The sequence below is a fragment of the Elgaria multicarinata genome, chromosome 4, assembly GCF_023053635.1.
Source record: "Elgaria multicarinata webbii isolate HBS135686 ecotype San Diego chromosome 4, rElgMul1.1.pri, whole genome shotgun sequence".
Classification (NCBI taxonomy): Eukaryota; Metazoa; Chordata; class Lepidosauria; order Squamata; family Anguidae; genus Elgaria; species Elgaria multicarinata.
Genome location: NC_086174.1, coordinates 131,858,225 through 131,884,066, shown reverse-complemented (window position 1 = coordinate 131,884,066; position 25,842 = coordinate 131,858,225). Strand labels below are relative to the sequence as shown.

At 41.8% G+C, this 25,842-nt stretch overlaps 1 protein-coding gene across 4 annotated transcripts in view; it reads left to right on the top strand.

Moving 5' to 3' along the window:
* The window catches only part of SMC6 (structural maintenance of chromosomes 6), a 53,266-nt gene that overhangs the window by 14,501 nt on the left and 12,923 nt on the right, over positions 1-25,842 (top strand). For all 4 annotated transcript variants that reach the window (XM_063125188.1, XM_063125189.1, XM_063125190.1 and 1 more), the window contains 15 exons: positions 2,826-2,945; positions 3,043-3,141; positions 3,665-3,811; positions 4,172-4,260; positions 4,935-5,099; positions 11,707-11,885; positions 13,848-14,049; positions 14,981-15,095; positions 15,997-16,157; positions 16,260-16,395; positions 18,301-18,381; positions 20,410-20,580; positions 21,406-21,543; positions 23,959-24,104; positions 24,725-24,850. In XM_063125188.1, coding sequence (XP_062981258.1) covers positions 2,826-2,945; positions 3,043-3,141; positions 3,665-3,811; positions 4,172-4,260; positions 4,935-5,099; positions 11,707-11,885; positions 13,848-14,049; positions 14,981-15,095; positions 15,997-16,157; positions 16,260-16,395; positions 18,301-18,381; positions 20,410-20,580; positions 21,406-21,543; positions 23,959-24,104; positions 24,725-24,850 — 2,075 coding nt within the window. The remainder of the gene's footprint in view (positions 1-2,825; positions 2,946-3,042; positions 3,142-3,664; positions 3,812-4,171; positions 4,261-4,934; positions 5,100-11,706; positions 11,886-13,847; positions 14,050-14,980; positions 15,096-15,996; positions 16,158-16,259; positions 16,396-18,300; positions 18,382-20,409; positions 20,581-21,405; positions 21,544-23,958; positions 24,105-24,724; positions 24,851-25,842) is intronic.

Here is a 25,842-nt window from a genome sequence, read left to right as displayed (position 1 = left end):
CTCACTACAGAGACCTCCCTCGCATGCGCTAAGCCCGATACCGGGGCTATCGCTACCGACACCTTTTTCGATACTGAGACGGGCGACCCCATCTTCGCCATCGGTACCGAACCCACAGCCGCGTGAGGAGCCGGTTGCTAACTCGCCGGTCCCGTCGCCGCTGCATATTGTCACGGTCCCGATTGACGAGCCCAGTGTAAGGGCATCGATTTCGGAAGGTGAAATCAGGGGCTCCTCGCTGGATAATACCATTGCAGATCGGAGACCTTTTTCCCTTCGGTACCGAGAAGACATCGATACCGACGGACGTCGGTACCGACAGCAACCACAGGTCGATACCGAAGGCTATCGATACCGAGAAACACCTCCTTATAGATATGGCCGTGATCGTTCACCGGCTTCAATTCATTCCAGTCGGCAATATGCTGCTTACAGCGAAAGACCCAGGTCCCCACTGAGGGGTATGGGCTACTATGCCGATTGGCAACCCCCACATTTTCCTCCATATTACTATGAGGACTGGAGGCACAGAGGGCACCAAGAATATTACTACCCTCAAGAACGCCCGTATGACCCATACCCGCGTTTTCGTCAGCCACCCTCCGAGATGGTCTCCCGTCCACCGCCCCCGGAGGTTGCTGCAATCATGCCGCCTCCACCTCAACCAGCGGTACCGAGGCGCTTGCCGCAACCAACGCGAGCTACGGTACCGACCACCACGGTACCGACTCAAGCATTACAACCACGTCCGAACTCAGGGATGATGCCACGCGTTTTGGACGTCTTATCGGAGGAGGACTACCAGTCTGACTCCTCCCAAGAGGCTTCACCGGTACCATCCATTCCCTCCCCTGATGACCTTGTAGGGACTTTGGATGTGGTCTCCCCTTCAGAAGACCTATCGCACTTTGCCGATCAAGTGCAAAGGACGGCGAGATCATTGGGGATTGAAATGTCTCAACCCATTGAAAAATTAAACTATCCAGTGTACGAAACTACTCCAGCAGCCATCCCATACCTGCCCGTGCTGTTACGCACTGCACAGCAGTCGTGGAAGCTGCCCAAATCTATGCCACCAACGTCCAGGAGGTTAGACGATACATATAAAATACAAGAAAAGACTGCTCCTTTTCTTTTCACCCATCCCAAGCCCAACTCCATAATTGTAGAGGCATCTCATAAGAGACACAATGCACCTGTAGATAAAGAAGGCTGTTGGCTGGACAGCATAGGCTGAAGAATCTATTCTTCAACTACATTGTCATTACGTGTGCATAATTACCAAGCCACCATGGCAAAATACCAACTCTTCTTGTGGGAGAAGATGGCATCCCTGTCTGGTTTTCTGCCAGATGACCAAAGGGAACTAGCAAACGTTTTTTACACTGAGGCCATGACACTATCAAGGCAACAGCTTAACACAGCTCGCCACGCGACAGACTGCGCCTCAAAAGCCATGGTAGGGTCCATAGCCCTACGAAGACATGCATGGTTGAGGTCAGCAGGTTTGTCTCAAGAGGCACGCTCCCGCATTGAGGACCTGCCTTTTGATGGAGACGGCCTATTCCATTCTTCCACCGATGAATCGATGGGGAACATCCAAAAGGCCAAGAATACGGCCAAAAAGATAGGAATTGGTCAGCAACAACAGATCCAAAGAGCATACCGCCCGAAATGCTGGCCTAGGGCTCAACAACAGTTTCAGCCCAGACAGCAGCAACATTTCCAAGATAGACCCCCTCTGTACCAACCCCAAGGTCAGTACAAGAGACAACAATTTTCAGGACGCTTCAAACAAATCAGAAGCAAACCAGACCAAGGTCAAAGACGGCGTCTTTGACTGCCCCATAATTATAATTTCTGCACCTAAATTTGGTGACATCCTTGCCCCCTTTTATAATAGTTGGACCACCGTTACCACCGACAGGTGGGTCCTCAACATCATTTCTTGGGGCTACAAAATTGAGTTTACTACCCTCCCTTCCCTAGGAACTGCAAGGTTCTCTCCACCTACAGACACTCTATTGCAAGAGACCAAGTCTCTTTTGGAGAAGGGCGCCATAGAGCGATTACCAACTCATGCCCTAATGTGTGGGTTCTACTCCCGCTACTTTACGGTTCCTAAACGGGATGGGGGGCTAAGACCTATTTTGGACCGTAGAGACCTGAACAAGTTCATCAATCCTAAAAAATTCTGGATGAACTCCTTAGCAAGCATCTTACCTTTCCTCTCCCAAGGGGACTGGTTCACTTCCATTGACCTCAAAGATGCTTACTTTCATGTCTCAATTTACCCTGACCATGGCCAATTCCTCCAGTTCATAGTAGGGGAAGACATTTTCCAATTTAAAGTGCTTCCGTTTGGTCTTTCTACTGCTCCCCGAGTCTTCACTAAGTGTATGGCACCAGTTTGCGCCTTTCTGAGAGCTATGCTCCTATCTGGACAGGGAAAACTTGGCTTATGCTCTGGTAACCTCAAAGTTTAGAGCTGTGCACGCCGCAATTCGAAGGTTCGAAGGAGCTCCATCAAAGCTTTGAATTTGTGGAGCAGGGACGGTTTAAAAATCGTTGAATACCTTCGAAGCAGAGTGGGAAGAATAGATGGGAGATGCGAAACTGGAGCTTGTTTTCAGTCCAGTCAATGATGAACTGGAATTGTTAACATCTGAGTTAGGCTTAAGGGCTACTTATTGAATCAGTCATTTCTTGTAACAGGTTGTACTATTAATATCTCATGACTCTTCTGTCACTAGCAAAAATTGAGAAAGTATTCTAGTATACTGCTGCCGCCTCTATTCATCAACATTTTGTATTTCCTTTTTTAGTTTCTTGAAGAACTCAGGAAGCAATATTTGGAGAAGAAGGAGCGTTATAGATGTATTGCTGCTTTGAGTGAAATGCAAAAAGAATTAAAGGTGTTACAGCACCAAATAGCTTGGACGATGGTAATTGCATGCTTCAGTAACTTACTTAACTTAAGTGGGCTTAATGTGATTATTATTGTATTTAGTGTATGGTGTTAATTTTGATGTTGTACTTTAGGTGAGAGATACTGAAAGCGAAGTAAAAAAACACAGAGATGATATTGATGCTCATGAAGCAAGAACTGAGAAATTTGTTGAGAAAGTCAAAGAATGGCAGGTATATATGTTTGTTGCAAAGCTTTACACAAATTACTTTGGTTCTTTTGTTCAAGTGAATCAGTAAGATTAACTTTTTAAAAGATATGATTGGTAAAAATGTGATTGTCAGTCCAGTGGCTTCATATTGCTTACCTGTCAGAGGGGCCAATGGTAGACACTTTTGCCTAAAAGGTGTTCCAATGCAAAGCATCTACTGTCCTAGGTGGTTCACCAGTTTGTACCATACTTGGCTCTTCTTTGATGTTTCCAGTTCACAATCTGGAGTCCTGATAGTAGGTTAATGAAATCCAGTATGACAGTTAACTGGAAAGCAAGGTAGAGTTGAGATTAGATCCTACCTTATCTGCAAATTATTTTCACTTTGTTCCATTCCAGTGTAGTCATGACTCACTTGATTCATTAATTTCAATAAGATTTGAGCATAAATACCTTTATCTGAATCATGGCCTCAATTTGCCAGTTCCCCTTACTTTTCTTGATATTATTGATTACTTTATGACTTTCGCCTGTTTGTTTTTCAGGTTAAGGTAAATTTAGCAGAAGTAAAACATAGAACCATGCAGGACAAACTAGAGAAGATACTTGAAGAAGCAAAGACATTAGAACCTTCATGTAACACTTCAAAAACAGATGTAAAGGCAAAAAGAAAAGCATACAACGACGCTGAGGTTTGTGGATGGAAAGTCCTCTCTCAAAGTACTGGAAATATGCGGCTACCTTACAGTAATGTTGTTTTAAGCGTTGTATTTTGTGCACATCTTCCGTAAAGTGAGATGAGAAGTTTCTGGATTTTGTATCATGTGGCCTGGACTGGAAGTAGGCACAAGTAGTAAAATTAAAACATGAATATGAGTTAGCTGAATATAATTTCAAAAAAGGTAGCGAAATGGTACAAAAAAAAGCTATTTAAAACAAATTAAGATATTTGTCAATAGAATTCAGTTCTCCAGTAATGCTGTATTTGTGTCAATGTTCACTGTAAGCCTTTTCCAGAATTTTTTTAACACAGGTCTGGTTTTCTTGTTCAGGCAGCACTTAATCGGTCTCAAGCTGAATTGAAATGCTTGGTGAAAGACCATGAACAATTTCATCAGAAAATTGAAGAACTGAAAAATAGGTAATGGGTTTTTTTCTTTCTAAACATGTTACATGTTCTTGTGAACAGAAGAAAGAAAAGGAAAAAACTATGTGATGGTGATTTTCCACTAAAACATGCAATGTTTTAAAACATGCAATGTAAACATCTGTCCTGTTTCATAATATTTCATTAATAATTTACTGGAATTCAGAATTGCCTGCTATTTTTATGTTTAGACAAATTGACCAAGTTGGTTGAAAAACTAAGGAGTTTAAATTTATTTTGAGTAGCCCATTTCTCTGTGTGTTTTATGTAACAGCTATTTTAGTATTGTGTGGATTTTGAGCATATCGGGTCTCTGCTTAATTACCTTTGTTGAAAATAGAGGAATTTGGACAAGTTTATAGAATGACAAAACACAATAGTGTGTATGTTGTGCTGTCTAGGTAAATTTAGCCTTAAAAACTGTGTTGTTGTTGTTTTGTTGTTTACTTATCCTGTTTTAAAGTGGGAATGTGAGACAGCAGTCAGTTAATGTTGATTTTTCTTGTTTTAGTGCATGCATTAAAACTGTCAAAGAAAAAGAATACTGCAATAAATCACTGTAGATATAAATAGAATCTTACTATTGATGTCTGTTTCTTATTAGCACGATGTAATTTTGTCAAATCATTTCTTGAATAAAATAATCTGTGGGTTATGTAATATTACAGTGCTGAACGGATTTCAGAACCTGAAAAGTTGGAAAAACAGAAAAGAACTGACTTCTTAAAACGGCAGCTGGAGTTATTACATGATCAAGATGAAGCAATTGATCAGCAGATAAAACAGTTTCAACAGGCTATATATACATACGAGGAGGATTCTGCTAGGCTTAAGTAAGCTTAATAGATGTAACTGTTTGATTACTTAATTAGTGTTTTGAACGACATGTCCAAAGTCTGATTTTCTCCAGGTTGGTGTGAGGAAGGCATCCCACAATGGGTTAACTCCCCCTATCGCCCAGGAAAAGCAGGGACTCACATGACTGAGTTTTAAGCCCTCTATTGGTCTGAAGCTCCTCCTAGCCAGTTCGTCCCTGCTTTTCGCCCAGGACAGAGCTACTTCTCATCTCCTCCTATCTCAAGCCTATACTTATCTCTATTTCTAACACTTTTTAAACTTCTTACCTCTTTGACTTTCTTTCTCTTACCAAAAACAAACAAACAAACAAAAACCCTTTTCTGCTTCTTTTTCTCTGCCGCTTGCCTATCATTCTCTATGACCCCTCCGGCAAAGAAAACCATTTCGAAGCCTCAAAAGAAAAAGAAAACAACGACTCATGTGAGAGTCGTTAGGAAGCCATCAGCAGACAAAAGGATGACCTGCCAGAAAGGTCAAGGAGATAACCAGTTTGCCGGCTTCGGCTGCCTACTGAGTCTCCCAGCCGGAGGATCAAAGAGATCACCAGCCCGGAGGCCAAGGCCCCTCGCTGAGTCTCTTACACACCAGGAACAGTGCGATCCCGGCCTCAAAAGATGCGGCCGAGACTGAGGGAGTCGGGGGCTCAGCACGCCACCCTCTCCACTCAGAACAAGAGGAGGAAGCAACGGAGCAGCTGGATGCTCCAACAGCATCAAGGGTGAGATCAAATCCATTCTTTCTCCCCCACGTGGATGTTTCCCGCCAAACAAAGCGGGCGGCCATTTTGAGTTGCAGTTTTGATTCCAACTTGCAAAGGGAAGCCCCTCCTCCTTCCACCTCCTCCATTGCTCAGCCACAGAATAATGAGATAGCCCCAACGCCTATCCTAAGCATGGCTCAAATAGATAAATCTGTTTTAGCACAGATCACTAAGGCAGTACTGGATAATCTGTCTGACCATTTGTTAGACAAGCAAACCTTGAGATCAAGCCGTTCTGCAAAACGCACCAGAGGCTTGCACACTTCTGAGTCTTCCTCCTCTCCTCCTCCACAATTAGAAAACAAAAATAAAAACAATGATAAAACAAAAAACAAAAATAAGGCTTTCAGGTCAAAACAGCCCAATTCTTCCCATAGTCTGCACTCATCAGCAGGCTCTGGGGACGACTCTCCAGACCCACACTCCATAGCCAAAGGTCGCTCTAACAAATCCAAGACCCCCTTGGCTGAGCCCCACCATGACAGTGATTCCTCCATAATGTCACTGCAGGAGTTCTTTTCAGAAGGAGAGGAGGGTGGATGGTCAGACATAGAAATTACAGACCATATCTCGGCTGATCGATTCTTTAACAAAGAGGATTTTTTACCTTTATTGTCCAAAGCAATTGTCTCTCTAGCTAGTGAGCCAGTACAACCCGACAAACAGCAATCTTTATCTAGAGGGGCAGCGATGTTTCCAGAACCCAAGCCAACCACCAGAGAGGTACCTTTTCCCAGTTCCTTTAATAAATTAATGAAGGAGGAGTGGAAATCTCCCCTCCAGGGGAAAAAGGGAGTCAGTACAGCGCAGAGGTTTTATACTCTTCCTCACAATGTGATGGAAGAATTAAAAATTCCATTAGTAGATGCCCCTGTGGCGGCCTTGCTCTCAGGTGCTGTATTGCCAAAAGACGGTGACTTTCCCCTAAAAGACCACGGGGAAAGAAGATCAGATACAGCTTTAAAAAAGGCGCATGAAGCTTCAGCATTAGCTTTAAGGGCCTCAGCAGTATCATCTTTTTTCGCTAGAGCTTCCATCTTATGGGTGGAAGACATAATAAACAATAAGGAATTAGATCAGCCTACTTTATACAGAGGACTGCTCAAACTCTCTAAATCTTTTGCCTTCCTGGCTGATGCTACACAAGATGCGCTTCAGTTTTCAGCCCGCTCCATAGCAGCTGCTAATGTGGCCAGACGTTCCATTTGGCTTAAGCACTGGAATGTTGATCTTCCCTCAAGGGGAAATCTTGCGACTGTACCTTTCACAGGTGCACACCTTTTTGGAGAAGAGGCCTTAAAAGATGTCCTCATAGAGACTAAGGATAAGAAAAAAGTTATGCCTTCATCCTTCCGGCGAGAAGATAAAAAACTCATCCGGTCTTATACATCCTTTCGCCCATTCCGGACCACTAACCAATCTTCCTTTCGATCCAAAAGCTACAGGTTTCCTAAACCAGCATGGTCCAGATCCCGCTTTCAGTCCAGAAGCGCCAACTCCTCTAGCGCTTCTGCCAAACCCCCTTCTACTTTCCAGGCCTCAAGGTCTGGACGACAGCAGTTCTGACGCCAGGGAACCCTTCATCGGGGGGAGACTTCAACATTTCCTCCCAGCATGGGAACAATCCACAGACGATCGCTGGGTCCTGGACACCATCTCCCATGGTTATCTCATAGAGTTTTGGAAACAACCTCCCCCTCGGTTCACCCCATCCCCCACATCACAATCCGCCACCAAGAATCACATCCTATCTACCGCCATACAGCGTCTACTTCAAATAGGAGCGATAGAACCAGTACCATCCATAGAAAAATACGAAGGTATTTATTCCATCTTATTTCTAGTAGCCAAAAAGGGCAAAGGCTGGAGACCAATTCTGGACCTCAAGCATCTGAACAGGTTTGTCAAATATCGAAAATTCCGTATGGAGACATTGCAAACCATCAAAGAAGCCCTTCACAAAGCAGAATATTTGACTTCCATAGACCTCACAGAGGCATATCTGCATATTCCCATCTCACTACCTCACAGAAAATTCCTACGCTTCACGTACCAGAACTATCATTACCAGTACAAAGCACTTCCATTTGGCCTATCCTCGGCACCCCGCAACTTCACCAAGATCATGGTGACAGTAATAGCTCATCTCCGGCTAAAGGGCGTGCATATTTATCCATATTTGGACGACCTTCTTATCCGTTCTGTTTCCAGTCAGAAAGCCTCGCAGGATCTACAGACAACTGTCGAGTGCCAGAAAGACACGGCTTTGTCATAAACAGAAAAAAGAGCCATCTCACACCCACCCAGGTCCTCCCTCATCTAGGAGCACTCATCGACACCTCCAAGGGTTTAATATTCCTCTCCCCAGAGAGAATAGTCAAGCTTCAGGACTGCTCAAGGGCAATTCATCGGCAAAGAATAACCAACTTAATGGATGCTGCGCATCTTCTGGGTTTAATGATCTCATGCCTCGGCATTCTCCCATGGGCCAGGCTGCATTCTCGCCCCCTTCAGTGGTTCCTATTGCCCTTCCAAGCTCAAATAGCAAGGAGGGATCGCCTCGCAATACTTCTCCCTCTGCACGTCAGAGACTCCCTCATGTGGTGGCAAGACCTCCAAAATCTGCAGGTGGGCAGCCCCTTCCAGGAGCCTCAGAGGATCTTACTGACAACAGATGCCAGCCTCGAAGGGTGGGGAGCCCACTGCAACTCTCTCCTGGCCCAAGGAAAATGGAATGCAGAGGAAAAATGCCACAGCATCAACTGGCTGGAGCTCAGGGCAGTACACCTGGGTCTAAAAGCATTCTCACGCCATCTGCAACATTCTCATGTCCTAGTCAGAATGGACAACACAACAACACGAGCCCACATAACACGTCAAGGGGGTTCCAAATCCCTCTCCTTACACCTGGAGGCCCAGAGCATGCTATTATGGGCCGAACAGAACTTAGCCTCCATATCAGCCCAACACATCAAAGGGACCCTGAACCATACAGCAGACTATCTGAGTCGGCAACAAATAGACCCAGGGGAATGGAGCCTACATCCAGCAGTCTTCCAGAGAATCATACACCATTTCGGCCCACTAACGCTGGACCTGTTTGCATCCAGGCAAAACCACAAGCTGCCAAGATTTCTCTCCAGATTCCAGTCTTACGGAGCCGAAGGGATAGATGCACTATATATCAACTGGCCGAAAGAGAGGCTCTACGCATTCCCTCCAATCCCCCTCTTAGCCAGAGTTCTACAAAAAATCAGAAAGGAACAAGCCACTGTAGTCCTAGTAGCCCCCTTCTGGCCCCGACGCCCCTGGTTCTCCGAGATTCTAGCCCTAGCAGTGCAAGGTCCATGGTTCCTGCCCCAGATCTCAGATCTCTTGTCTCAGGGACCAGTACTGCACCCAGACCCAAATTGGCTCAAACTAGCCGCCTGGCTGCTGAGAGGTCCATCTACTTAACTCTGGGTTATTCTGAGGAGGTCATATCCACCCTGCTGGCATCCCGCAAGGACTCCACCACCAGAATTTACGAAACAACCTGGAAGTCCTTCTGCAGGTGGAGTGAAAGGGAGAAACTTATTCCACGGGCAACAGGTGTCAAGGAACTCCTAGCCTTTCTCCAACAAGGCCTTCAGATGGGTTTAAAACCGGGTACCCTGCGCAGGCAAACGTCAGCCCTGTCATCAGTCCTTTCCAGGCCTGGTAGGCAGCCACTAAGTTCACACCCTCACATCAAAAGATTCCTCCGTGGAGCCGCACTCAAGAGTCCTCCCATTGTCCATAGGTTTCCTTCCTGGAGCCTACATGTTGTACTTTCTGCATTGACTAAACCTCCCTTTGAACCAATTGCCTCTATCCCACTACGCATTTTGTCACAAAAAGTTCTTTTCCTTGTGGCCATAACATCTGCTCGCAGAATCTCAGAGTTATCTGCCATTTCAATCAGAAAAGGCCTCATCACCTTCCATAAGGATTCTGTCGTCCTTCGAACAGACCCGACCTTTATCCCTAAGGTCAACACGCTATTCCATAGGTCACAGGAGCTTATTCTGCCATCTTTCTGTCCTAACCCTTCTCATCCACAGGAGAAGGCCTGGCACAAGCTGGATGTCCGCAGAGCCATTAAAGTTTACTTAAAAAGGACAGAGTCCTTTCGAAAATCTGATTCACTGTTTGTTTCCTTTCACCCTGTGGCTATGGGCAAGAAGGTTACCAGATCTACCCTAGCTAGGTGGTTAAAAGCATGTATTTTTTCGGCCTATGAGGCCTCATGCCTCCCCAAGCCATTAGGAGTCACAGCTCACTCCACTAGAGCAGCAGCCACATCAGCCGCCTTAAGTACTAATGCCCCTCTGGCAGAAATCTGCAAGGCGGCCACCTGGACAAGTCCTAATTCCTTCATAAGATTGCAAAATAGACACATATGCCTCAGCGGATGCCTCCTTTGGCAGGAGAGTCCTCCAGCAGGTTGTAGGACTACAATAGACTCGGCTTAAGATTTTCCCACCCAGATAAGGGGTTTTTAGCTTTTGCATATCCCATTGTGGGATGCCTTCCTCACACCAACCTGGAGAATGGAACATTGGTACTTACCGAGAAGGTTCCTTCTGGGTTGGTGTGCGGAAGGCATCCCAACCACACCCTGAAACACCACCGAGTCTATCAGGCCACTTGTCTCTGCATTTAGCCGGCCAGACCTTTTCCTAAGGATCCTCAAAGTTTGTACTCTCAGATTGATTTCTAAGTACTTACTAATAAGTTATCTGTTCCTCTGTGGTTCTTCCTTACCTATGATACAAAGAGATGCTTCCTTTCTCAATTTCCGAGCTTTAGCCATGGACGGAACTGGCTAGGAGGAGCTTCAGACCAATAGAGGGCTTAAAACTCAGTCATGTGAGTCCCTGCTTTTCCTGGGCGATAGGGGGAGTTAACCCATTGTGGGATGCCTTCCGCACACCAACCCAGAAGGAACCTTCTCGGTAAGTACCAATGTTCCATTTTCATTCTTCCGGTTGTGTTAAGACATTGACTGGGTTTGGATGATCTCAGTGAGTGAAGAAAGCATCGGTGCGCAGCAGGGAGGTGCATACCCACCCTATAACTTACAATGTGCAGAGGTTGTAGGGTGGGCATGCCCAGTACACACTTAGTTTGGACGACACACCAGCCTGCTAAGCAGCATGGGCAATAATGCAAATGGTGGTTGCATGTAGGGGCGGGAGGTGGGGGGAGCAGCCACGATGCTTGCTTCCCTCTTTGTAGTTGTCCAGTGGGTCCAGAGCTTGCACCTGCAAGGGATATTCCACAGTGGCATGAAAGAAGTGTGTGTGTGCAATCCTTGTCTGGTGTACTTTTGGAAGAGACATGGGATCATTTAGATCAGGTGGACAGAAAGTAGATATCTAGATGTTTTGGATTTGAACTCCCAACTTTCCTGATCATTGACCATGCTCGCAGGAGCTTCTAGGAATTAAACTTCAGAACATCTGGAGATCTACCTTTTGCCCACTCCAATTTATATTCCTTGCAAGAGCGAGGATAGGTGATGTCTACATTTTTGGTAGATATATCTGACATCTCACTTTACAAAGAAAATCAAATAAAGGCAATTTTCTAGAAGCTTCCTTTGGAGAAGAGGCATCTGGAGAATGTGTTGTCAGCCATGAATATTCCACAGCTTTGGAAATCAGACTTCGAAGGCTTGCTAAGTCAATTGTACCTGACAAAAGTTAATCAAATCATGTGCAAAGATGTCTTGTGGCTATAGAAATGGAATTAATATTTTAATAATTCGTGATATTTCAGTAATTTGTTCGGTGTTTTAGGAAAGAAGAAAATGAACTGAAACGAGCATTGGATAATCAACAACGACAGCTAAAAGAGTTGAATGAGAGTAAAACAAATAGACTGAAAAGATTTGGACAATATATGCCAGACCTTTGTCAAGCAATTGAAAGGGCTCATCAGCAGAAGCTGTTTAAGTTCAAACCAATAGGACCCCTAGGTAACCTATAATTGTACTGCTTATAAACAAATTATAAAAATATTGACCAGAAGATATGGATTGCAGCCTAAGTTTTCTCAAACTGAATGGTAAATATGGGATTGTCTTTGAGTGCATGTAGGATTTTGAGGGCCCTTAGATGTGTCACCATCAGCAAATCTGTCTGCTCATTGCCCTTGTCACCAGCTGCTACTGTCCCTCATCCTCTTTTTTCATCATTGCTGCTACTTGCCTGACACACAGAGAGCAGGTGAGTAAGTAGGCAGTGCCATCTGCTGCTCACCACCACCATTGTCTGGGTAGAAGTGAGAGGCCGGTGAACAAACAAGTTGCAGTGGTGAAGAGAAGGAGCTCTTGTCCGTGGGCCTCTGCTGGAATGTGGGCCTTCAGCAGATGCTTTTGACGTTGGCTGTGTGTGTAATGTTTCAGGTTTCTGTAACTAGGATGAGGAGGGGCAGATTGCAATCGCTCTATTTTGTTAAATATCAAAATAGATATGTAACAGAATTTAAAAAGACAAAAGTCTTTTTAAAATGCAAGGTTAAAAAACATATGCTTGGGATAGTGTCCTGAGGTAGCTCTGGAGCAATTTTTGAAAACTTTTAAAATTAGTATGTGCATATTCATAGGCCAAGGTCACTTTAAAAATAAGCATTGCCTCTTCTATTGTTCAAAAGGTTATAAATTCTAGATGCAGTCACTGAATACAGTCATAGAACCTGACTAGATTTGATTGTATGTATGCAATCACACTTTTTTATAGGAAAACTAGAGATGTAAAATGTCTGGAAATCGTGAAGCCATTGGCGGAAAAGGTTCTTTAATGCTCTCTGTAACTTTCCCAGCATAGTTTTTTCTTTCATTCCTTATTAAGGACATACGAAGTGCCCTGATGCTGGACCAGACCAAGGGTCCATCTAGTCCAGCACTGTTCACACAGTGGCCAACCAGCCATCCGCCAGGGATCAACAAGCAGGACATGGTGCAACAGCACCCTCCCACCCATGTTCCCCAGCAGCTGGTGCACACAGGCTTACTGCCTCAAATACTGGAGATAGCACACAACCATCAGGGCTAGTAGCCATTGATAGCCTTTGCCTCCAGGAATTTATCCAACCCCCTTTTAAAGCCATCCAAATTGGTGGCCATCACTACATCTGGTGGTAGTGAATTCCATAATTTAACTATGTGCTGTGTGAAGAAGTACTTTTTTTACTTGTCCTGGATCTCCCAACAATCACATTCATGATTGGTTAATTTGATTCATCTAAAGTATATGTTACTGATAGCCAATTATGCTAAGTTTCCTATCATGTGAGTAGAGACACTATTAGGTATTCTTGACAGTAAATGTGCTTTATTGAAATTTGGTTTTTGTTCTCTAGAGTCTTTTAGCAGTCATTTAATTTAGTTCGGATCTATTCAGACAATAATTACAAATTTACTTTTACTTTTAAAAGTTTTAAAATATAACGATAATTTTATGAGCAAAATAAGTTCCGCATAAAATAACTTTAGAAGGAAAAAGGCTGCTTTCTGTTCCTAAAGCCGCCCTCCCCAAACTGGTGCCCTCCGGGTGTTTTGGGCCACAGTGCCCAGCATTCCTGATCATTGGCTATGCTGCCTGAGGCTGATGCGAGCTGAAGTCCAAAATATCTGGAGGGCACCAGGTAGGGAAAGACTATAAAGCAACAAAATGATTTTAGACCTGTAAAGGGCCCTTTAAAAAGTTATTTTTCAGTTTTTCCAAAATTTTCGTTTTTTAAATTGGAAACACCCCCTCCATTACAAAAAAACACAACCCCCCCCTCATGGTCTCAAAATTTCCAGAAATGTTACAGCTGGTTTTTTTTCATCACTGGGTGGTGCTTGTTGCTGGAGAGAGGTTGAAAACCACAGCCTGCACAACTGGAATAGTTTAATATGATACATACTATGCTGAGTCTTGGTTCTTGAATTTAGGTGCTTTTATTCATCTGAAAGATGCTGAACTTGCTCTGGCTGTGGAAACATGTTTAAAAGGCCTGGTTCTGGCATTTTGCTGTGACAATCATAAAGATGAAAGAGTGTTGCAGGAATTGATGTCGAAGTTCTGTCAACGTGGTAGTCGTCCCCAAATCATTGTTAATACTTTTCAGGGTAAAGTTTATGATGTAAGGCCAAGGTGAGTGTGCCTGACACTTCTTGTCCAGACCTAATTTATATATCTGTTTTGATTAAAATCATTGTAATTTTAATATTCTATTTTATAGTTAAGGGTGTATAGGTATTTTACATGAATATAAAGGACTGTTGGTTGAACTGTTGGTTTCAGTGTTAGTTGTAATAAGCTAACTGCATTGTAATTCATACTCTTATTACTAATGAATATTATGGTACTAAATACATTGTTTCAAATATATGGATTTTTAATTTTCCAATTCTTTGATGGCAGATTTGTTTTCAGAATACCAAAGTGTAGTGTCTATGTCTACAATCATAAGTATACTCACTAGGGAGCAAGCCTGCTGAACTAAATGGGAAATACTACATGATTAAATGAAATATTTCTGCCTGCTCCATGCTAACATTCACTGTTTTAAACTGACTCACAGTAGCACAAATCTCTGTAGTCTCTGAAGTGCTTATCCAAACAGTTTTAGAAGATGATGTCTTTGAGATGATTTATTAAAATTCAGTGATTTGTATCTGGTGGTGCTCTTCCTTTTGCAAAATATTTTTTGATCCAGCAGAGACTTTACCTAATGGAAGGGAAGATGTGTATTTACCAATCGGTCCCCCCACCATCAAAACTCTGGGGAGTTTAGCCCTCCAGAACTGTGTGAGAGGTGATACAAGGTGCTGCACCCCTTTCATTAGCAGAGGCCTCCATTAGATTAAAGACTTCTGTGAATGGAATGAATCCATCTATTCATCGGCAGGCATCATTGGATATAGCCTCGTGCGTTATCTTAAATGACTTTTTTCAAACGTTCTGGATACTTTTGTGCTTCTAAACATTTAACTATTATCTTTTGTAAGACTAAACATGAACTAATTTGTTGCCCTGTCACAGGTTAAAATATGTACATTACTGCTTTAATTTCTTTTTGTAGGGCAGTTTTTCATCCTGAGTTCCCATCTGTCTTGACAGCGCTAGACATTGCTAATGCAGAAGTAGTCAATTGCTTAATTGACATGAGGGGGATAGAAACAGTCCTGCTAATCAAAGTAAGATTTAACTCTTACGTCTGTAATGTGTAAAAACAACAACAAACTTTAGTTCATCTTTTTGTGATAATTCAGTTCACTCAGTATTACCCAGACTGTTAATTAATTACATGATATGAATGTATCACCTATAAGAAACAAATAATTTGAAATCATAAAAGTTTCTCAGATTGACTTTCTAATTATGTTGGAAGAGAGTGAGGATAGAGTTTCATGCAAAATCTAATAATATTTTTATCTATATTATCTATATAGTTAAAACATATGGATTCACATAAGAATTCACTGTTGTACTGTATGTGTTACATACAATGTAAATCTGTTTAGATATACTAGACCATATACTTCGCACTAGACCACTGAGGAAGACTGTATGTTGAGATATGTTTGGTTGGTTTGATATTGGTTATTTTTGGTATGGTTAGGTTTTTATAACACCAACAACATTGTATTCCCAGTCATCTGGGTGGGTGGGTGGGTGGGTGGGTGGGTGTAGCCATGCAGGGTGGGTTCTCAAAACAACCCACCCTGCATGGCTAGTCTCCCATCACTATACCAGTAATTGAGGTATAATTTGATTAAAGGAGGTTCTCGGATGGCTGTATGAGCAACACCGTTCTCTCTATGCAGGGGAGAAATATTCAGGAATCTGAAAAAAGAAATTCTTGAAATAGGTTCCTTGCATAAAGATGAATGTAGACAACAAACAGTATTAGAATGTGCCTAGTGGCCTTCAGCAGGATATTTGAAAGGACAATTCCACTGTTGACAGAAAATACCTTAATCATCACTAATATATGTTTAAACATTTCAGTTGTCAAGTTCCTTTTTAAAGCTCTCTTCACCCGAAGTGTTACAGATTCAGAGAATATACTTTTGTTGTGGTTGTTTTTTTTCTTAGAGTAATCATGAAGCTCGTAGAGTTATGCAGCAAAACAAGCCTCCCAGAAATTGTAAAGAAGCTTTCACTGCTGATGGTGATCAGGTGTTTGAGAATCGATATTATTCTAATGAATATCCCAGGCCCAGATTCCTCAGTAGAGATGTAGAAGCAGACATAAGGTTAGCATCAACTACTTACCAGCTTTCTCTGCAATTATTTGCACCATTTCTGGGACTTCTGCTTAAAACATTATATGTAAAAACAAGTTTTATTTTTTTAAGCCACTTGAAGAAAGAAGTTGAAAGCAAAACAGCTAATCTGTCAGTATTTCTACAAAGAATACATTCTCTTGCGAAAGAGATAAGAGAGAACAACCGATTACTTAGTGATCATGTTAGGCACCGAAAGGAATTACAGGTAAGAGATGCATAGAAAGTAACTGCCACTTTGGAAAGGAACTTTGAATTGGCTTGGTATATGTCAGAGTACTACAGAATCTTTTTAGAATATGAGTAATTCTTGGTTTTTTTCCTGAATTTGATGTTTATTGTGTTAAAAGTATCAACGCACACAAAATGTCTAGGGGGCACGGCCCCCCAGCATTGGGAATACAAATGCTTCTGTAAATTACAATTGACAATCTTATAAACACTTAGAGCATAGGAAAGTGTCTTTCAGTCAGGGTTACATGGAACTCTTGAATTCTGTGAGCATCATCCAGGGCTGTGCGACACATTACAACTTTTCCCGCAGGAGAGGATATCCCTATCACTCCAATAGGCAGGAACATGCAGTTTCATGGAATTGCCTTCTCATGTAGGAGAGCAACCTACTTCCAGTTCCGTTTCCTGGCTTAGCTCTGAACAGGTTGTTGGAGTAGCTCCTCAGGCCCTTTGTAGCTATAGTTTGCTCCACTTCTTTCTTCCTCCCTATCCTTCTCTACTTTCTCTCTGAATTTCAAAAACCTTTCCCCCTCTTCTTACTGTTAAGAGCTTTTTTAATTACCGTATTTCTTTGATTGTAAGACACCATCAGTTGTAAGACGCACACTAATTTCAGTACCACCAACAGAAATGAAAACCCTAAGACACACCCGCGATTCTAAGACGCACCCCATTTTTAGAGATGTTTATATGGGGGGGAAAGTGTGTCTTAGAATCGAAGAAATAGGGTACCAGGCTGCACCTGCAGTGCCTAATTTCACCTTGGGAATACACAGCCACAGAATATTGGGAGACTCCTTTCTGGAGTCTAAAGAAGGAGCCAGAGGTATCTCTTGGAGTGAACCAGTCTGCCACTGATGTTTCTAGTGGATGTTGAGAATCTACTATTTTTAGACAATAGATGTCACTTTATAACACAGGTGTCCTTTGTTTTTAAAGAAGTTTAGTAAATTAATTCTCATCTATTTCACTTTTAATTCTTGGGGGTGGGGGGAAACAGCTAGTCCTTTTGCTTTGCAACACTGTTTTGTTTGTCTTCAGTTGTATACTTTATGAAACCATAATTACATAAATTTGTACATTTTTGGGGATGTTTTTAATAAGGTAGAGTCCTTCAACTTAATTTTCATCTAGGTTAAAACTGAGCTCTGGATCTTGCTGATTTGTTTTAATATATTCTCCTACATATCAGTCTACTGCTGTTAGCAGAAATCACGTGTGAATAAAGAACAACATGCAGTTGAGGAAATAGTTTGATAAAATAATACAAACTAATACAATCAGACTAAGCCAAACATGAGCTGTAATAAGGGGAAAATGTCTTCCTCCAACCATATCAGTCTTGGTATTTTGGCTCTCCCCACGGCCCCACGGAAGCTGGTTTTAGGCAGCCGGCTCGGGTCGACTCAGCCTTCCATCCTCCCGAGGTCGGTAAAATGAGTACCCAGTTAGCTGGGGGAAAGGTAATAATGGCCGGGGAAGGCAATGGCAAACCACCCCGCTATAAGGCCTGCCAAGAAAACGTCAGCGAAAGCTGGCGTCCCTCCAAGAGTCAGCAATGACTCAGTGCTTGTACGAGAGGTTCCTTTCCTTTCCTTTCCTTCTTTATTGCTCTACATCAATTGCTGCTATTTCTTCTTTAATTCTCAGAACATGAAATCAGAGCTCAGATGCCTTTTTCCCCAGTGTGATTTTACAAGTCATTGTTTAAAATTATTAAACTAGTTGTTTTAAAATCTTTAAATACTGTTACCCATTTTTAATCGAAAACCTTAAAAATGCAATCCTGTATATATCTACTCAGAAGTAAAGCCCAAGATTTGTGAAATCTACTGTTGCTTTTTTTTTGGCAGAATATTTCTTTTCATTTCCATTTCAGATAAAAATGAAAAAAACAATGCTAGAAATTACGGACCTTGAGAATGTAGAAGAACACCAGTCAGTGGACATCTCTGCATTAGTAAGAATTGTTTGGTCACCTACTCTCTTTATAATATCTGAATCATAGAAGTGTGTGTGCTGAGTACAGAGAATAATTCCTATTACTATCAATAAGAATTCTGAGGATCTGATTGCATTGGGTTTTTGTGGGTTTTTTTAGCTGAGCAAGAAACAAGTTAATCAGTATCTAGTAAAGAGCTTTTATTCTAAGGCTGCTGAAGAAGGCACACATTCGGGCATAAAAGTTTATGCCAAAAATTTGACAACCACTGCAAGTTTAAAATGTACCTCTACAATCCATGTAGAGGTACAAATAAATTTTACACCAGGGATTTAGCTTGGAAGACCTGGAATACAGAAGGACTGAATTGCCCCATTTTGTAAAATCATATCTTACTATAGTTACTGTTGTAACTATACTGTTCTATAAAACAGGGAGGGGGAACACGTGGCCCTCCAAATTTTGCTGGACTGCAACTCCCATTATCCCTCACCATTAGATATGCTGGTTAGGGTTGATGGGAGTTGCATCTGGAGGGCCTCCCATTCTCCATTGTTGTAGGGCAAAAAGCTTATGAGCTAATCAAGGTAAGGAAGATAGAACTATGACACCAAAGTACTTGGATTTCGTCACTTGCTGTATAGGATGCCCATCCAAGATCCATCTGCCTTTGACAACACTTTTGGAAAAGACCATAATTTTCATTTTATCATAATTGGTATATAATCATTTATTTGACAATAAGAGAAAACCCTTTTTTAAGGGTATATCTCAGGCCCACCTTAGCGAGCAGTCTTATGACCCCCTAGGCACTGCGTGGGGTGCCATAGGACGCTGCAGATCACCTCTACACCTGTAGACAGCTACAAACATGGAGGAGGAGATCCAATCATGGATCTTCCCACGCCCTCCCAGCCACCATGAAAAGTTTCTCTTATGAGGTCACAACTGCTCTCCGGTGCCCACCCCATCCACCAAAAGGTAAATCAGCTAGATGGGCTCAGAGGCCTATCTAGCTGCTTTTTGCATTTTTCACAGAGGGAAAACTGCCTCCGTCCCTTGTCAACAGGGCATAGGATAGGCCATCCTCTGTCTATCAGGAGTGGAACCCATAGGATTGTGCCCTTAGTTATAGATAATATTTTTACATTGATTGTGTAAAGAATTGTTATCTTTAGACTTGCCAGTATATAGGGATAGAGTTGATGAGGCACACAACAGGAATGATATAATTTACATACAGATTAAGGATACTCAGTTGCTATGATCCCCTTTTGTTATGTGATTGGATAACATCCTTTGTGGGCTATAGTGTATTTAAATAAGGAGCTTTTATTAAAAAAACAACAACCCAGCCTTTTATCCATTAAGGTTTATCAGTTGTCCCAAGATACGGAATCAAATACAGATTTAACATTAATAAAAACTGCAAAATGTCTTCCTTTGGAAGATCTGCAATGTTTCTCCACCAAATGAGCTAAAACTATACAGTGATTCATTGTGGATCTCCCATGTCTGAACAAGTTAATTTAAGAATTTAAATTACAAAAAAAAGTGCCTCATTGCACATTAATGACTAGCAGTTTTATTGTTGCTTAAGCTTTTGTGGATCACACTTCATGCTACAATAAACCTTGTAGTGTCATAAGATTCTTGAAGTAAAATGATATGCATGTGTGTACTGTGGACTTAGTTGCTAGAAAGTGCGTATAAGATTTCCACATTAGTCTGTCACAACAAAAATAACCAACGCAAAATAAAAATAAAATCCTAAAAGTAATTTTACAGATGGTTTAAAATGACAGTGTGGTGCAGTTGAATGTACTTTCAATTATCATAATGTTGGCCCATCATATGAATACCTTCTGCTGTGATTTCATGAGATTTAAAATGGTGAAACAGTAGCTACCTTTACTGGACATTTGTGGGGTGGGTGTGTGCAGTTTGTAAATTCCTTATTGCATGCTTTATGCCACATCTCTATTAAATATAGGATTGTCTTGGATAGATCCAAACCCAATTTTAACTTGGAAATATTTTTAACAGGAAGAAGAAATACAAGAGAACAAGCTGAAGATTGAAACTGTTAAAGACAGTATACATAAGCAGAAAGAGAAAATGGAGGAACTGAAACGTATTCTACAAGAGGCAGAGCAGAAGTTTGCTGCAATTAAAGACAAAATCCATCATGTACAAGAAGAAGCAGGCCCAGTCAAGGTTTGTGTTCTCTCTCTCTCTTTCTCTTTTTCTCTCAAAATGACATGGGACCAGAACATTCCAAATATTGAATACAGTGCTTTAGATCCAGAGTTAGAAGAGCAGAACTCCTGTAGGTCTAAAAGGCGTGGAGAGGAGGCATTTTTTTCTAATCCACCCCCATCCAGCTCCTGAGGAGTAATGCTAGCTTAAGTGACCTCCAGCTCAGTGCCAATAATATAAACTGGCACATCATGTTTTCCAGGGAAATCCATCAAACCACCCACTGACCCTGCTTCACTGTCAGCATCAAGGTTGATGTTGGTATCGAGCATTTCTCTCAGTTTGGAAGGGGCCACAATGCTGGTCTCCTTGAACTGAGGGAAAGGGAGGGAACCCGCTGGAGTATGTGTGGTGGGACGGTGAGGGAGGGTTCCCGCCAAAAATATTCTCAGCTTTAGAAGTTCCTGATTCGAGGCACCGTTCATGTGTGAATGTACAGGTGACCACTCGAAGAACTCTAGTTACATGTAAGCAACCTAACTTTTTGTAGTATTTATTGCCTGATGGTTTCATTTACTAATAAATGTAAGAATACAGCTTTATTGATATGCTTGTCACTCAGTTTTATTGTACTTACTGTATTAGATAGATGAATGCAATTGCGACTGACGCTGAAATCTCATACCCGCTTAACTGAGAAGTGAGTCCCATTAAACATAATGGGGCTTACTTCTGAGTTAACTTATATAGGGTTGCATTGTTGATTTATCAACTTCAATTTATTGTTTTGGTTGCCATTTGGAAATTATTAAAATTAATTTACATTTTATATTTTCTTAACAGGATGGATTACATCAAGCAGACGACGAACTTGAGAGAAGTAAAACTAACTTAACACATTATGAGGAGAAAGAAAGAGCCCATTTGGAATCCATAAAAACACTTACAGATGGCCTAGCTATAAAAGAAGGACAATTAGCGGTATTAAATTTGTTTAATATGACTTAAAGCTTTTCATTGCTGGTGAGATGCACACTAAATTATTGGAATACACATGGAAACAAATCCAGTCCATTGGGAGGAGGCATCCTTCGTAGGTTACTCCCACAACCACCCGGGAAAGATAGGGAACATATGATCCAAGTTCTTTGCTGTGGTCCAGGCCTCCATGGCTCATCTCTTGCAGTTCACTCCCTGCCTTAACCCAGCATTGACCGTGTTCTTTTCTCTTCACACCTCTTTCTAAACCTCATTCTCTATTTCTTCTTGTGATCTCTGGCTTCATTTCCATATCTTCTCTATTTCTATAATCCTCTTCAATTCACCTTGTACTTCCCAAAAAAACCACCCTTAGGCAAGCCCAGTGTGGCCAGGCAAAGCCACTGTCAGCGCTCAGCTGTGCCTGCCTTAACCGGTCCAAGTTGCTTTCAGGCCCCTTTTGGAGATGGAGGAAGCAGAGAGCTATGAGAGATATATCCAAGATCCAAGCAGAAGGATATGAACCTCAACACTGTTTCCACTATTCTGGCACTTGCTAAGGCTGAAGACAAGGTTGATGTTTATTTATTTATTACATTTTTATACTGCCCACTAACTGAGGCTCTCTGGGCAGTTCACAGTTAAAACCATAAAATACAACATAACATAACAAAGGTTTAAAAGTCTAAAAATACAGTGTAAAACCAAAATAAACTCAGCAGCAGTTACAGCCCAGGGAAAGATGTGTGAAAAGATGTGTTTTCAGAAGGCATTTAAAGGATGTTACATTTTCTGCCTCCTGAACTGCACGAGGGAAGGTTTTCCAGATGGTGGGTGCTGCTACAGAGAAGGCACACCGTCAAGGTTCTTTATGGCGACATTGTGTTCATTTTGGAATGATCAAGCAAGACCTCTGCAGATCTTAAATGTCATCTGGGTGTATATAAGTGAAGGCAGTCTTCTAACTCTCCTAGTCCCAAGTTGTTTAGGGCTTTATAGGATAATAACATAACTTTGTACATAGCTCGGTAGCTAACAGATACCCATGACAATTCTTTTAACACAGGTGTTATGTGAGCACAGCTAGGTATCCCAGTGAGCACCCTAACTGTTGCATTCTGCACTAGCTGCAGCTTCCAGTCCACACAAATTGGTAGCCCCACATAGAGTGCATTGCAGTAGTCTAATCATGAGGTTACCAGTGCATGGATGACCATGGCTAGGCTATCCTTATCCAAGATTGGGCATAGTTGGCTTCCCAACCAAAGGTGGTAATGGGCGTTCCAGGTCACCGAGGCCACCTGGACCTCCAGTGACAGAAATGGATCCAGGAGCACCCACAATCATTACCACAGGGCATGCAAGCAAATGATTTCCAGCCCTTTCCCCATCAAATCAATCCTCCATTTTCTTGGCCTTGTGATACCTGCATTGGCCACCAGAGGGATTATTTGGAGATGGTTCCTTCAGTAGGTTGCTCTAACATGCTACTCCTCATTCTCTCCTCCTGCTTCTGTATCGCCAGACAGCCCTCCCTGCCCCACTCCAATATGGTAGTCCTTTCTCCCCCTCCAACCCAAGACAGAATGAGGCCTTGATTGCTACCATCCAGCAAACTATCAGACTGAATCTGGCTGATCTTCCAAGTAACAAGCAGGGGGTTGGAAATCATTCACACAAGTATGATCAGGAGTCTTTCCCTCAGAATTCTCCCCTTCACCACCACCTAAGCATAAACACAGGCAAAAACTATTTGATAAGTCTGGGGGGGAGGGATCACAAATTATCCACCCCTCAGCAGACCCCGCACTCTTCACCAGGCTGCACAACAGAGTCTCCTGATGTTCATAAGCAAACATAATCATGTTCATAAGCAAACATTACCAACTTACAGCTTCCACCTTTTCAATAGTAACTCTCCAGGAACTATCCAGAAAGGAAGGAGAATGGTCTGTTCCATCTGTAGACTTGTATGGGTGGCACCTCAGTAGTAGATCTTCACCTATGCCTTCTGCCCATCCTGCGGGGTCTGGGCTTTTGAACATCACATCATGGATGATTCCTCATACTAGACAGGGAATGGAAAGTTGGTCGCTTACTGTAAAATTCTATTCCAGTTCGGTGTGAAGGGGACATTCAAACCACTCTCTAAAAGCATTGTAGAGCAAAGAAGCTTAATTGGGACCCACAGTATATTACATATAGGGTACTGCACTTTCCCGGGTATCTAATCCTGCCATGTTAGATGTGATTTCTTGTTAAATAGCTACACTAAAAACAAACACTCTACATTGTGTGCCTGTTTGAAGCTATATAAATAATATGAAGTGGAAATTTGATATCGCTACACTGTTTTCAAGCAAAATATGCAGAGGATTAATGAAAACCTTTTTTGCCATGTTTTATTATGTTCATTAGGAACTGATTACAAAGGCTTCTGAGATCCATCCAGAGCGAATAGAAGTAAATAGAACCTTTAAAAGCCTTGATACAGAAATGAATCGCTTAAGAGAAAAGATAAATTCAGAAAGAGAACGTACAGGAGATAGAGAAGAAATAATAAGGTAAATTAAACATTTCTTGTTTTGTATGTGTATGTTTGAGTGACAGGTATACAGGGATGGAGAAAGGCATATAATATTCATATAAGGTGTGTAATATTCATATAAGGAATTTCTTGAATTCCTTATTGCCTGTTTGATACCATAAACATAGATATTAAAAGAGATGGTCTGCTCTGTGTGTTGTTTTTTCTTTGCTGAAATTTGCTAGAATTTGTCTAATCCACTTTTAAAGCCAGTGTAAACTAGTGATTGTTCTATCTTCTGATTGCTACTGTGTTCCTTGGAAAAGTATTTTCTTCTTTCTGTTGTGAATCTACCAGCAGTCAATGTAATTGGGGAATCTCAAATTCTAGTATTACGAGATAGGGGAATTGGGCACACATCCACCTGATTTTTATTTATTTATTTATTTATTTAAGTATTTTTAATTTTAATTTTGATTTTGGGCAGTTCCCCACACCCCATCCTATATGGTTCAGCAAAGCATTCCAATCCTCCAGGGAGGCTTTTCAGGGAGCTACAGGGAGGAGGAAGAGACAGGAAACATTTCTATCTTAGAATCCAAGACATAATCTTCAGCTAATTAATCCTTATTTTTGATACATTTTATTGACATGCAGACAGCTTCAGGAAGCAAAAGAAAAATACCAGACTGCAGAGAGCGAAGTCAAGAATTTGAAGAAATTCATTAAACTATTGGACGAAATGATGAATCAGAGATACAAAACATACTCGCAGTTTAGAAGGTTGGTGTGATGCTATATGTTTATTTCTAAGCCGTAGTAACCAACAACAACAATCACCCACTAATATGAGAGGAGATCCATTGTTCCTATCTCCATCATTTTGACAAGACCCAGAATGATAAAATAAAATGCAAGAGTACAATTATACTTTTGCTTCTGCAACCATCATCTGCTGCACAAATGCTGCTTATTAATGTTACAAGGGCAAAAGTGCAATGTTTTGTGTGTAAGTGCTGAGCCATTAGGACTAACAGTGTACCTTAGGACAGTGGTCTTCAACTGGTCCAGATCCAAGACCCACCTCGTACTCCCAACCTGCAGCATAGGATCCACTTTCACAATTTTCTCCATGTCCAACATGGCAACATCTTTGTCACGACCCATCTGGACTGATCTCAAGACCCACTTTGGGTCGCAGTCCACCAGTTGAAGACCGCTCCCTTAGAATATGCTAGGGGCCCTGTTTCCTTACACTTGCATTCTTTTTCCCCTCGCAGTGTGGAATATATTATTTTAAGCAGAGCTTTTGATTGAGACACAGTATATTTCACTTGGGAGTCTTATGGCTTGTAGCACCCTATGAACTTTAGCTCCATGTTACTGGATTTCTTTGTAGAACTAGGTTTTATTAACTTTTCATTTAAATATGAATTTTTACATCAAGCTCTTCCGGAAATTTTGCTATATTGTAGAACACTAAATTAGTTGTATATTACTTAAAACAGGTACTCTATCAAAGAAGTTGTACTAGAACAAGATTATAGTTAATTAGAGTCCCTAAACAGGAGTATTTTGACAAGTGAAATAAGAATGAGCCTTGTGCATACAGACCAATGAAACTAACCATAGTTTCCCATTTCATCTGAATTGGGTAATGGCTACCAACTGCAGAAGGAGCTGATATATTAAACAGTGGTTCAAATTTAGCTTGTTCTGAAGTTGGTAACTATCATTTCCCCTTTCAAATGAAATGAGAACTATGGTTAATGAGA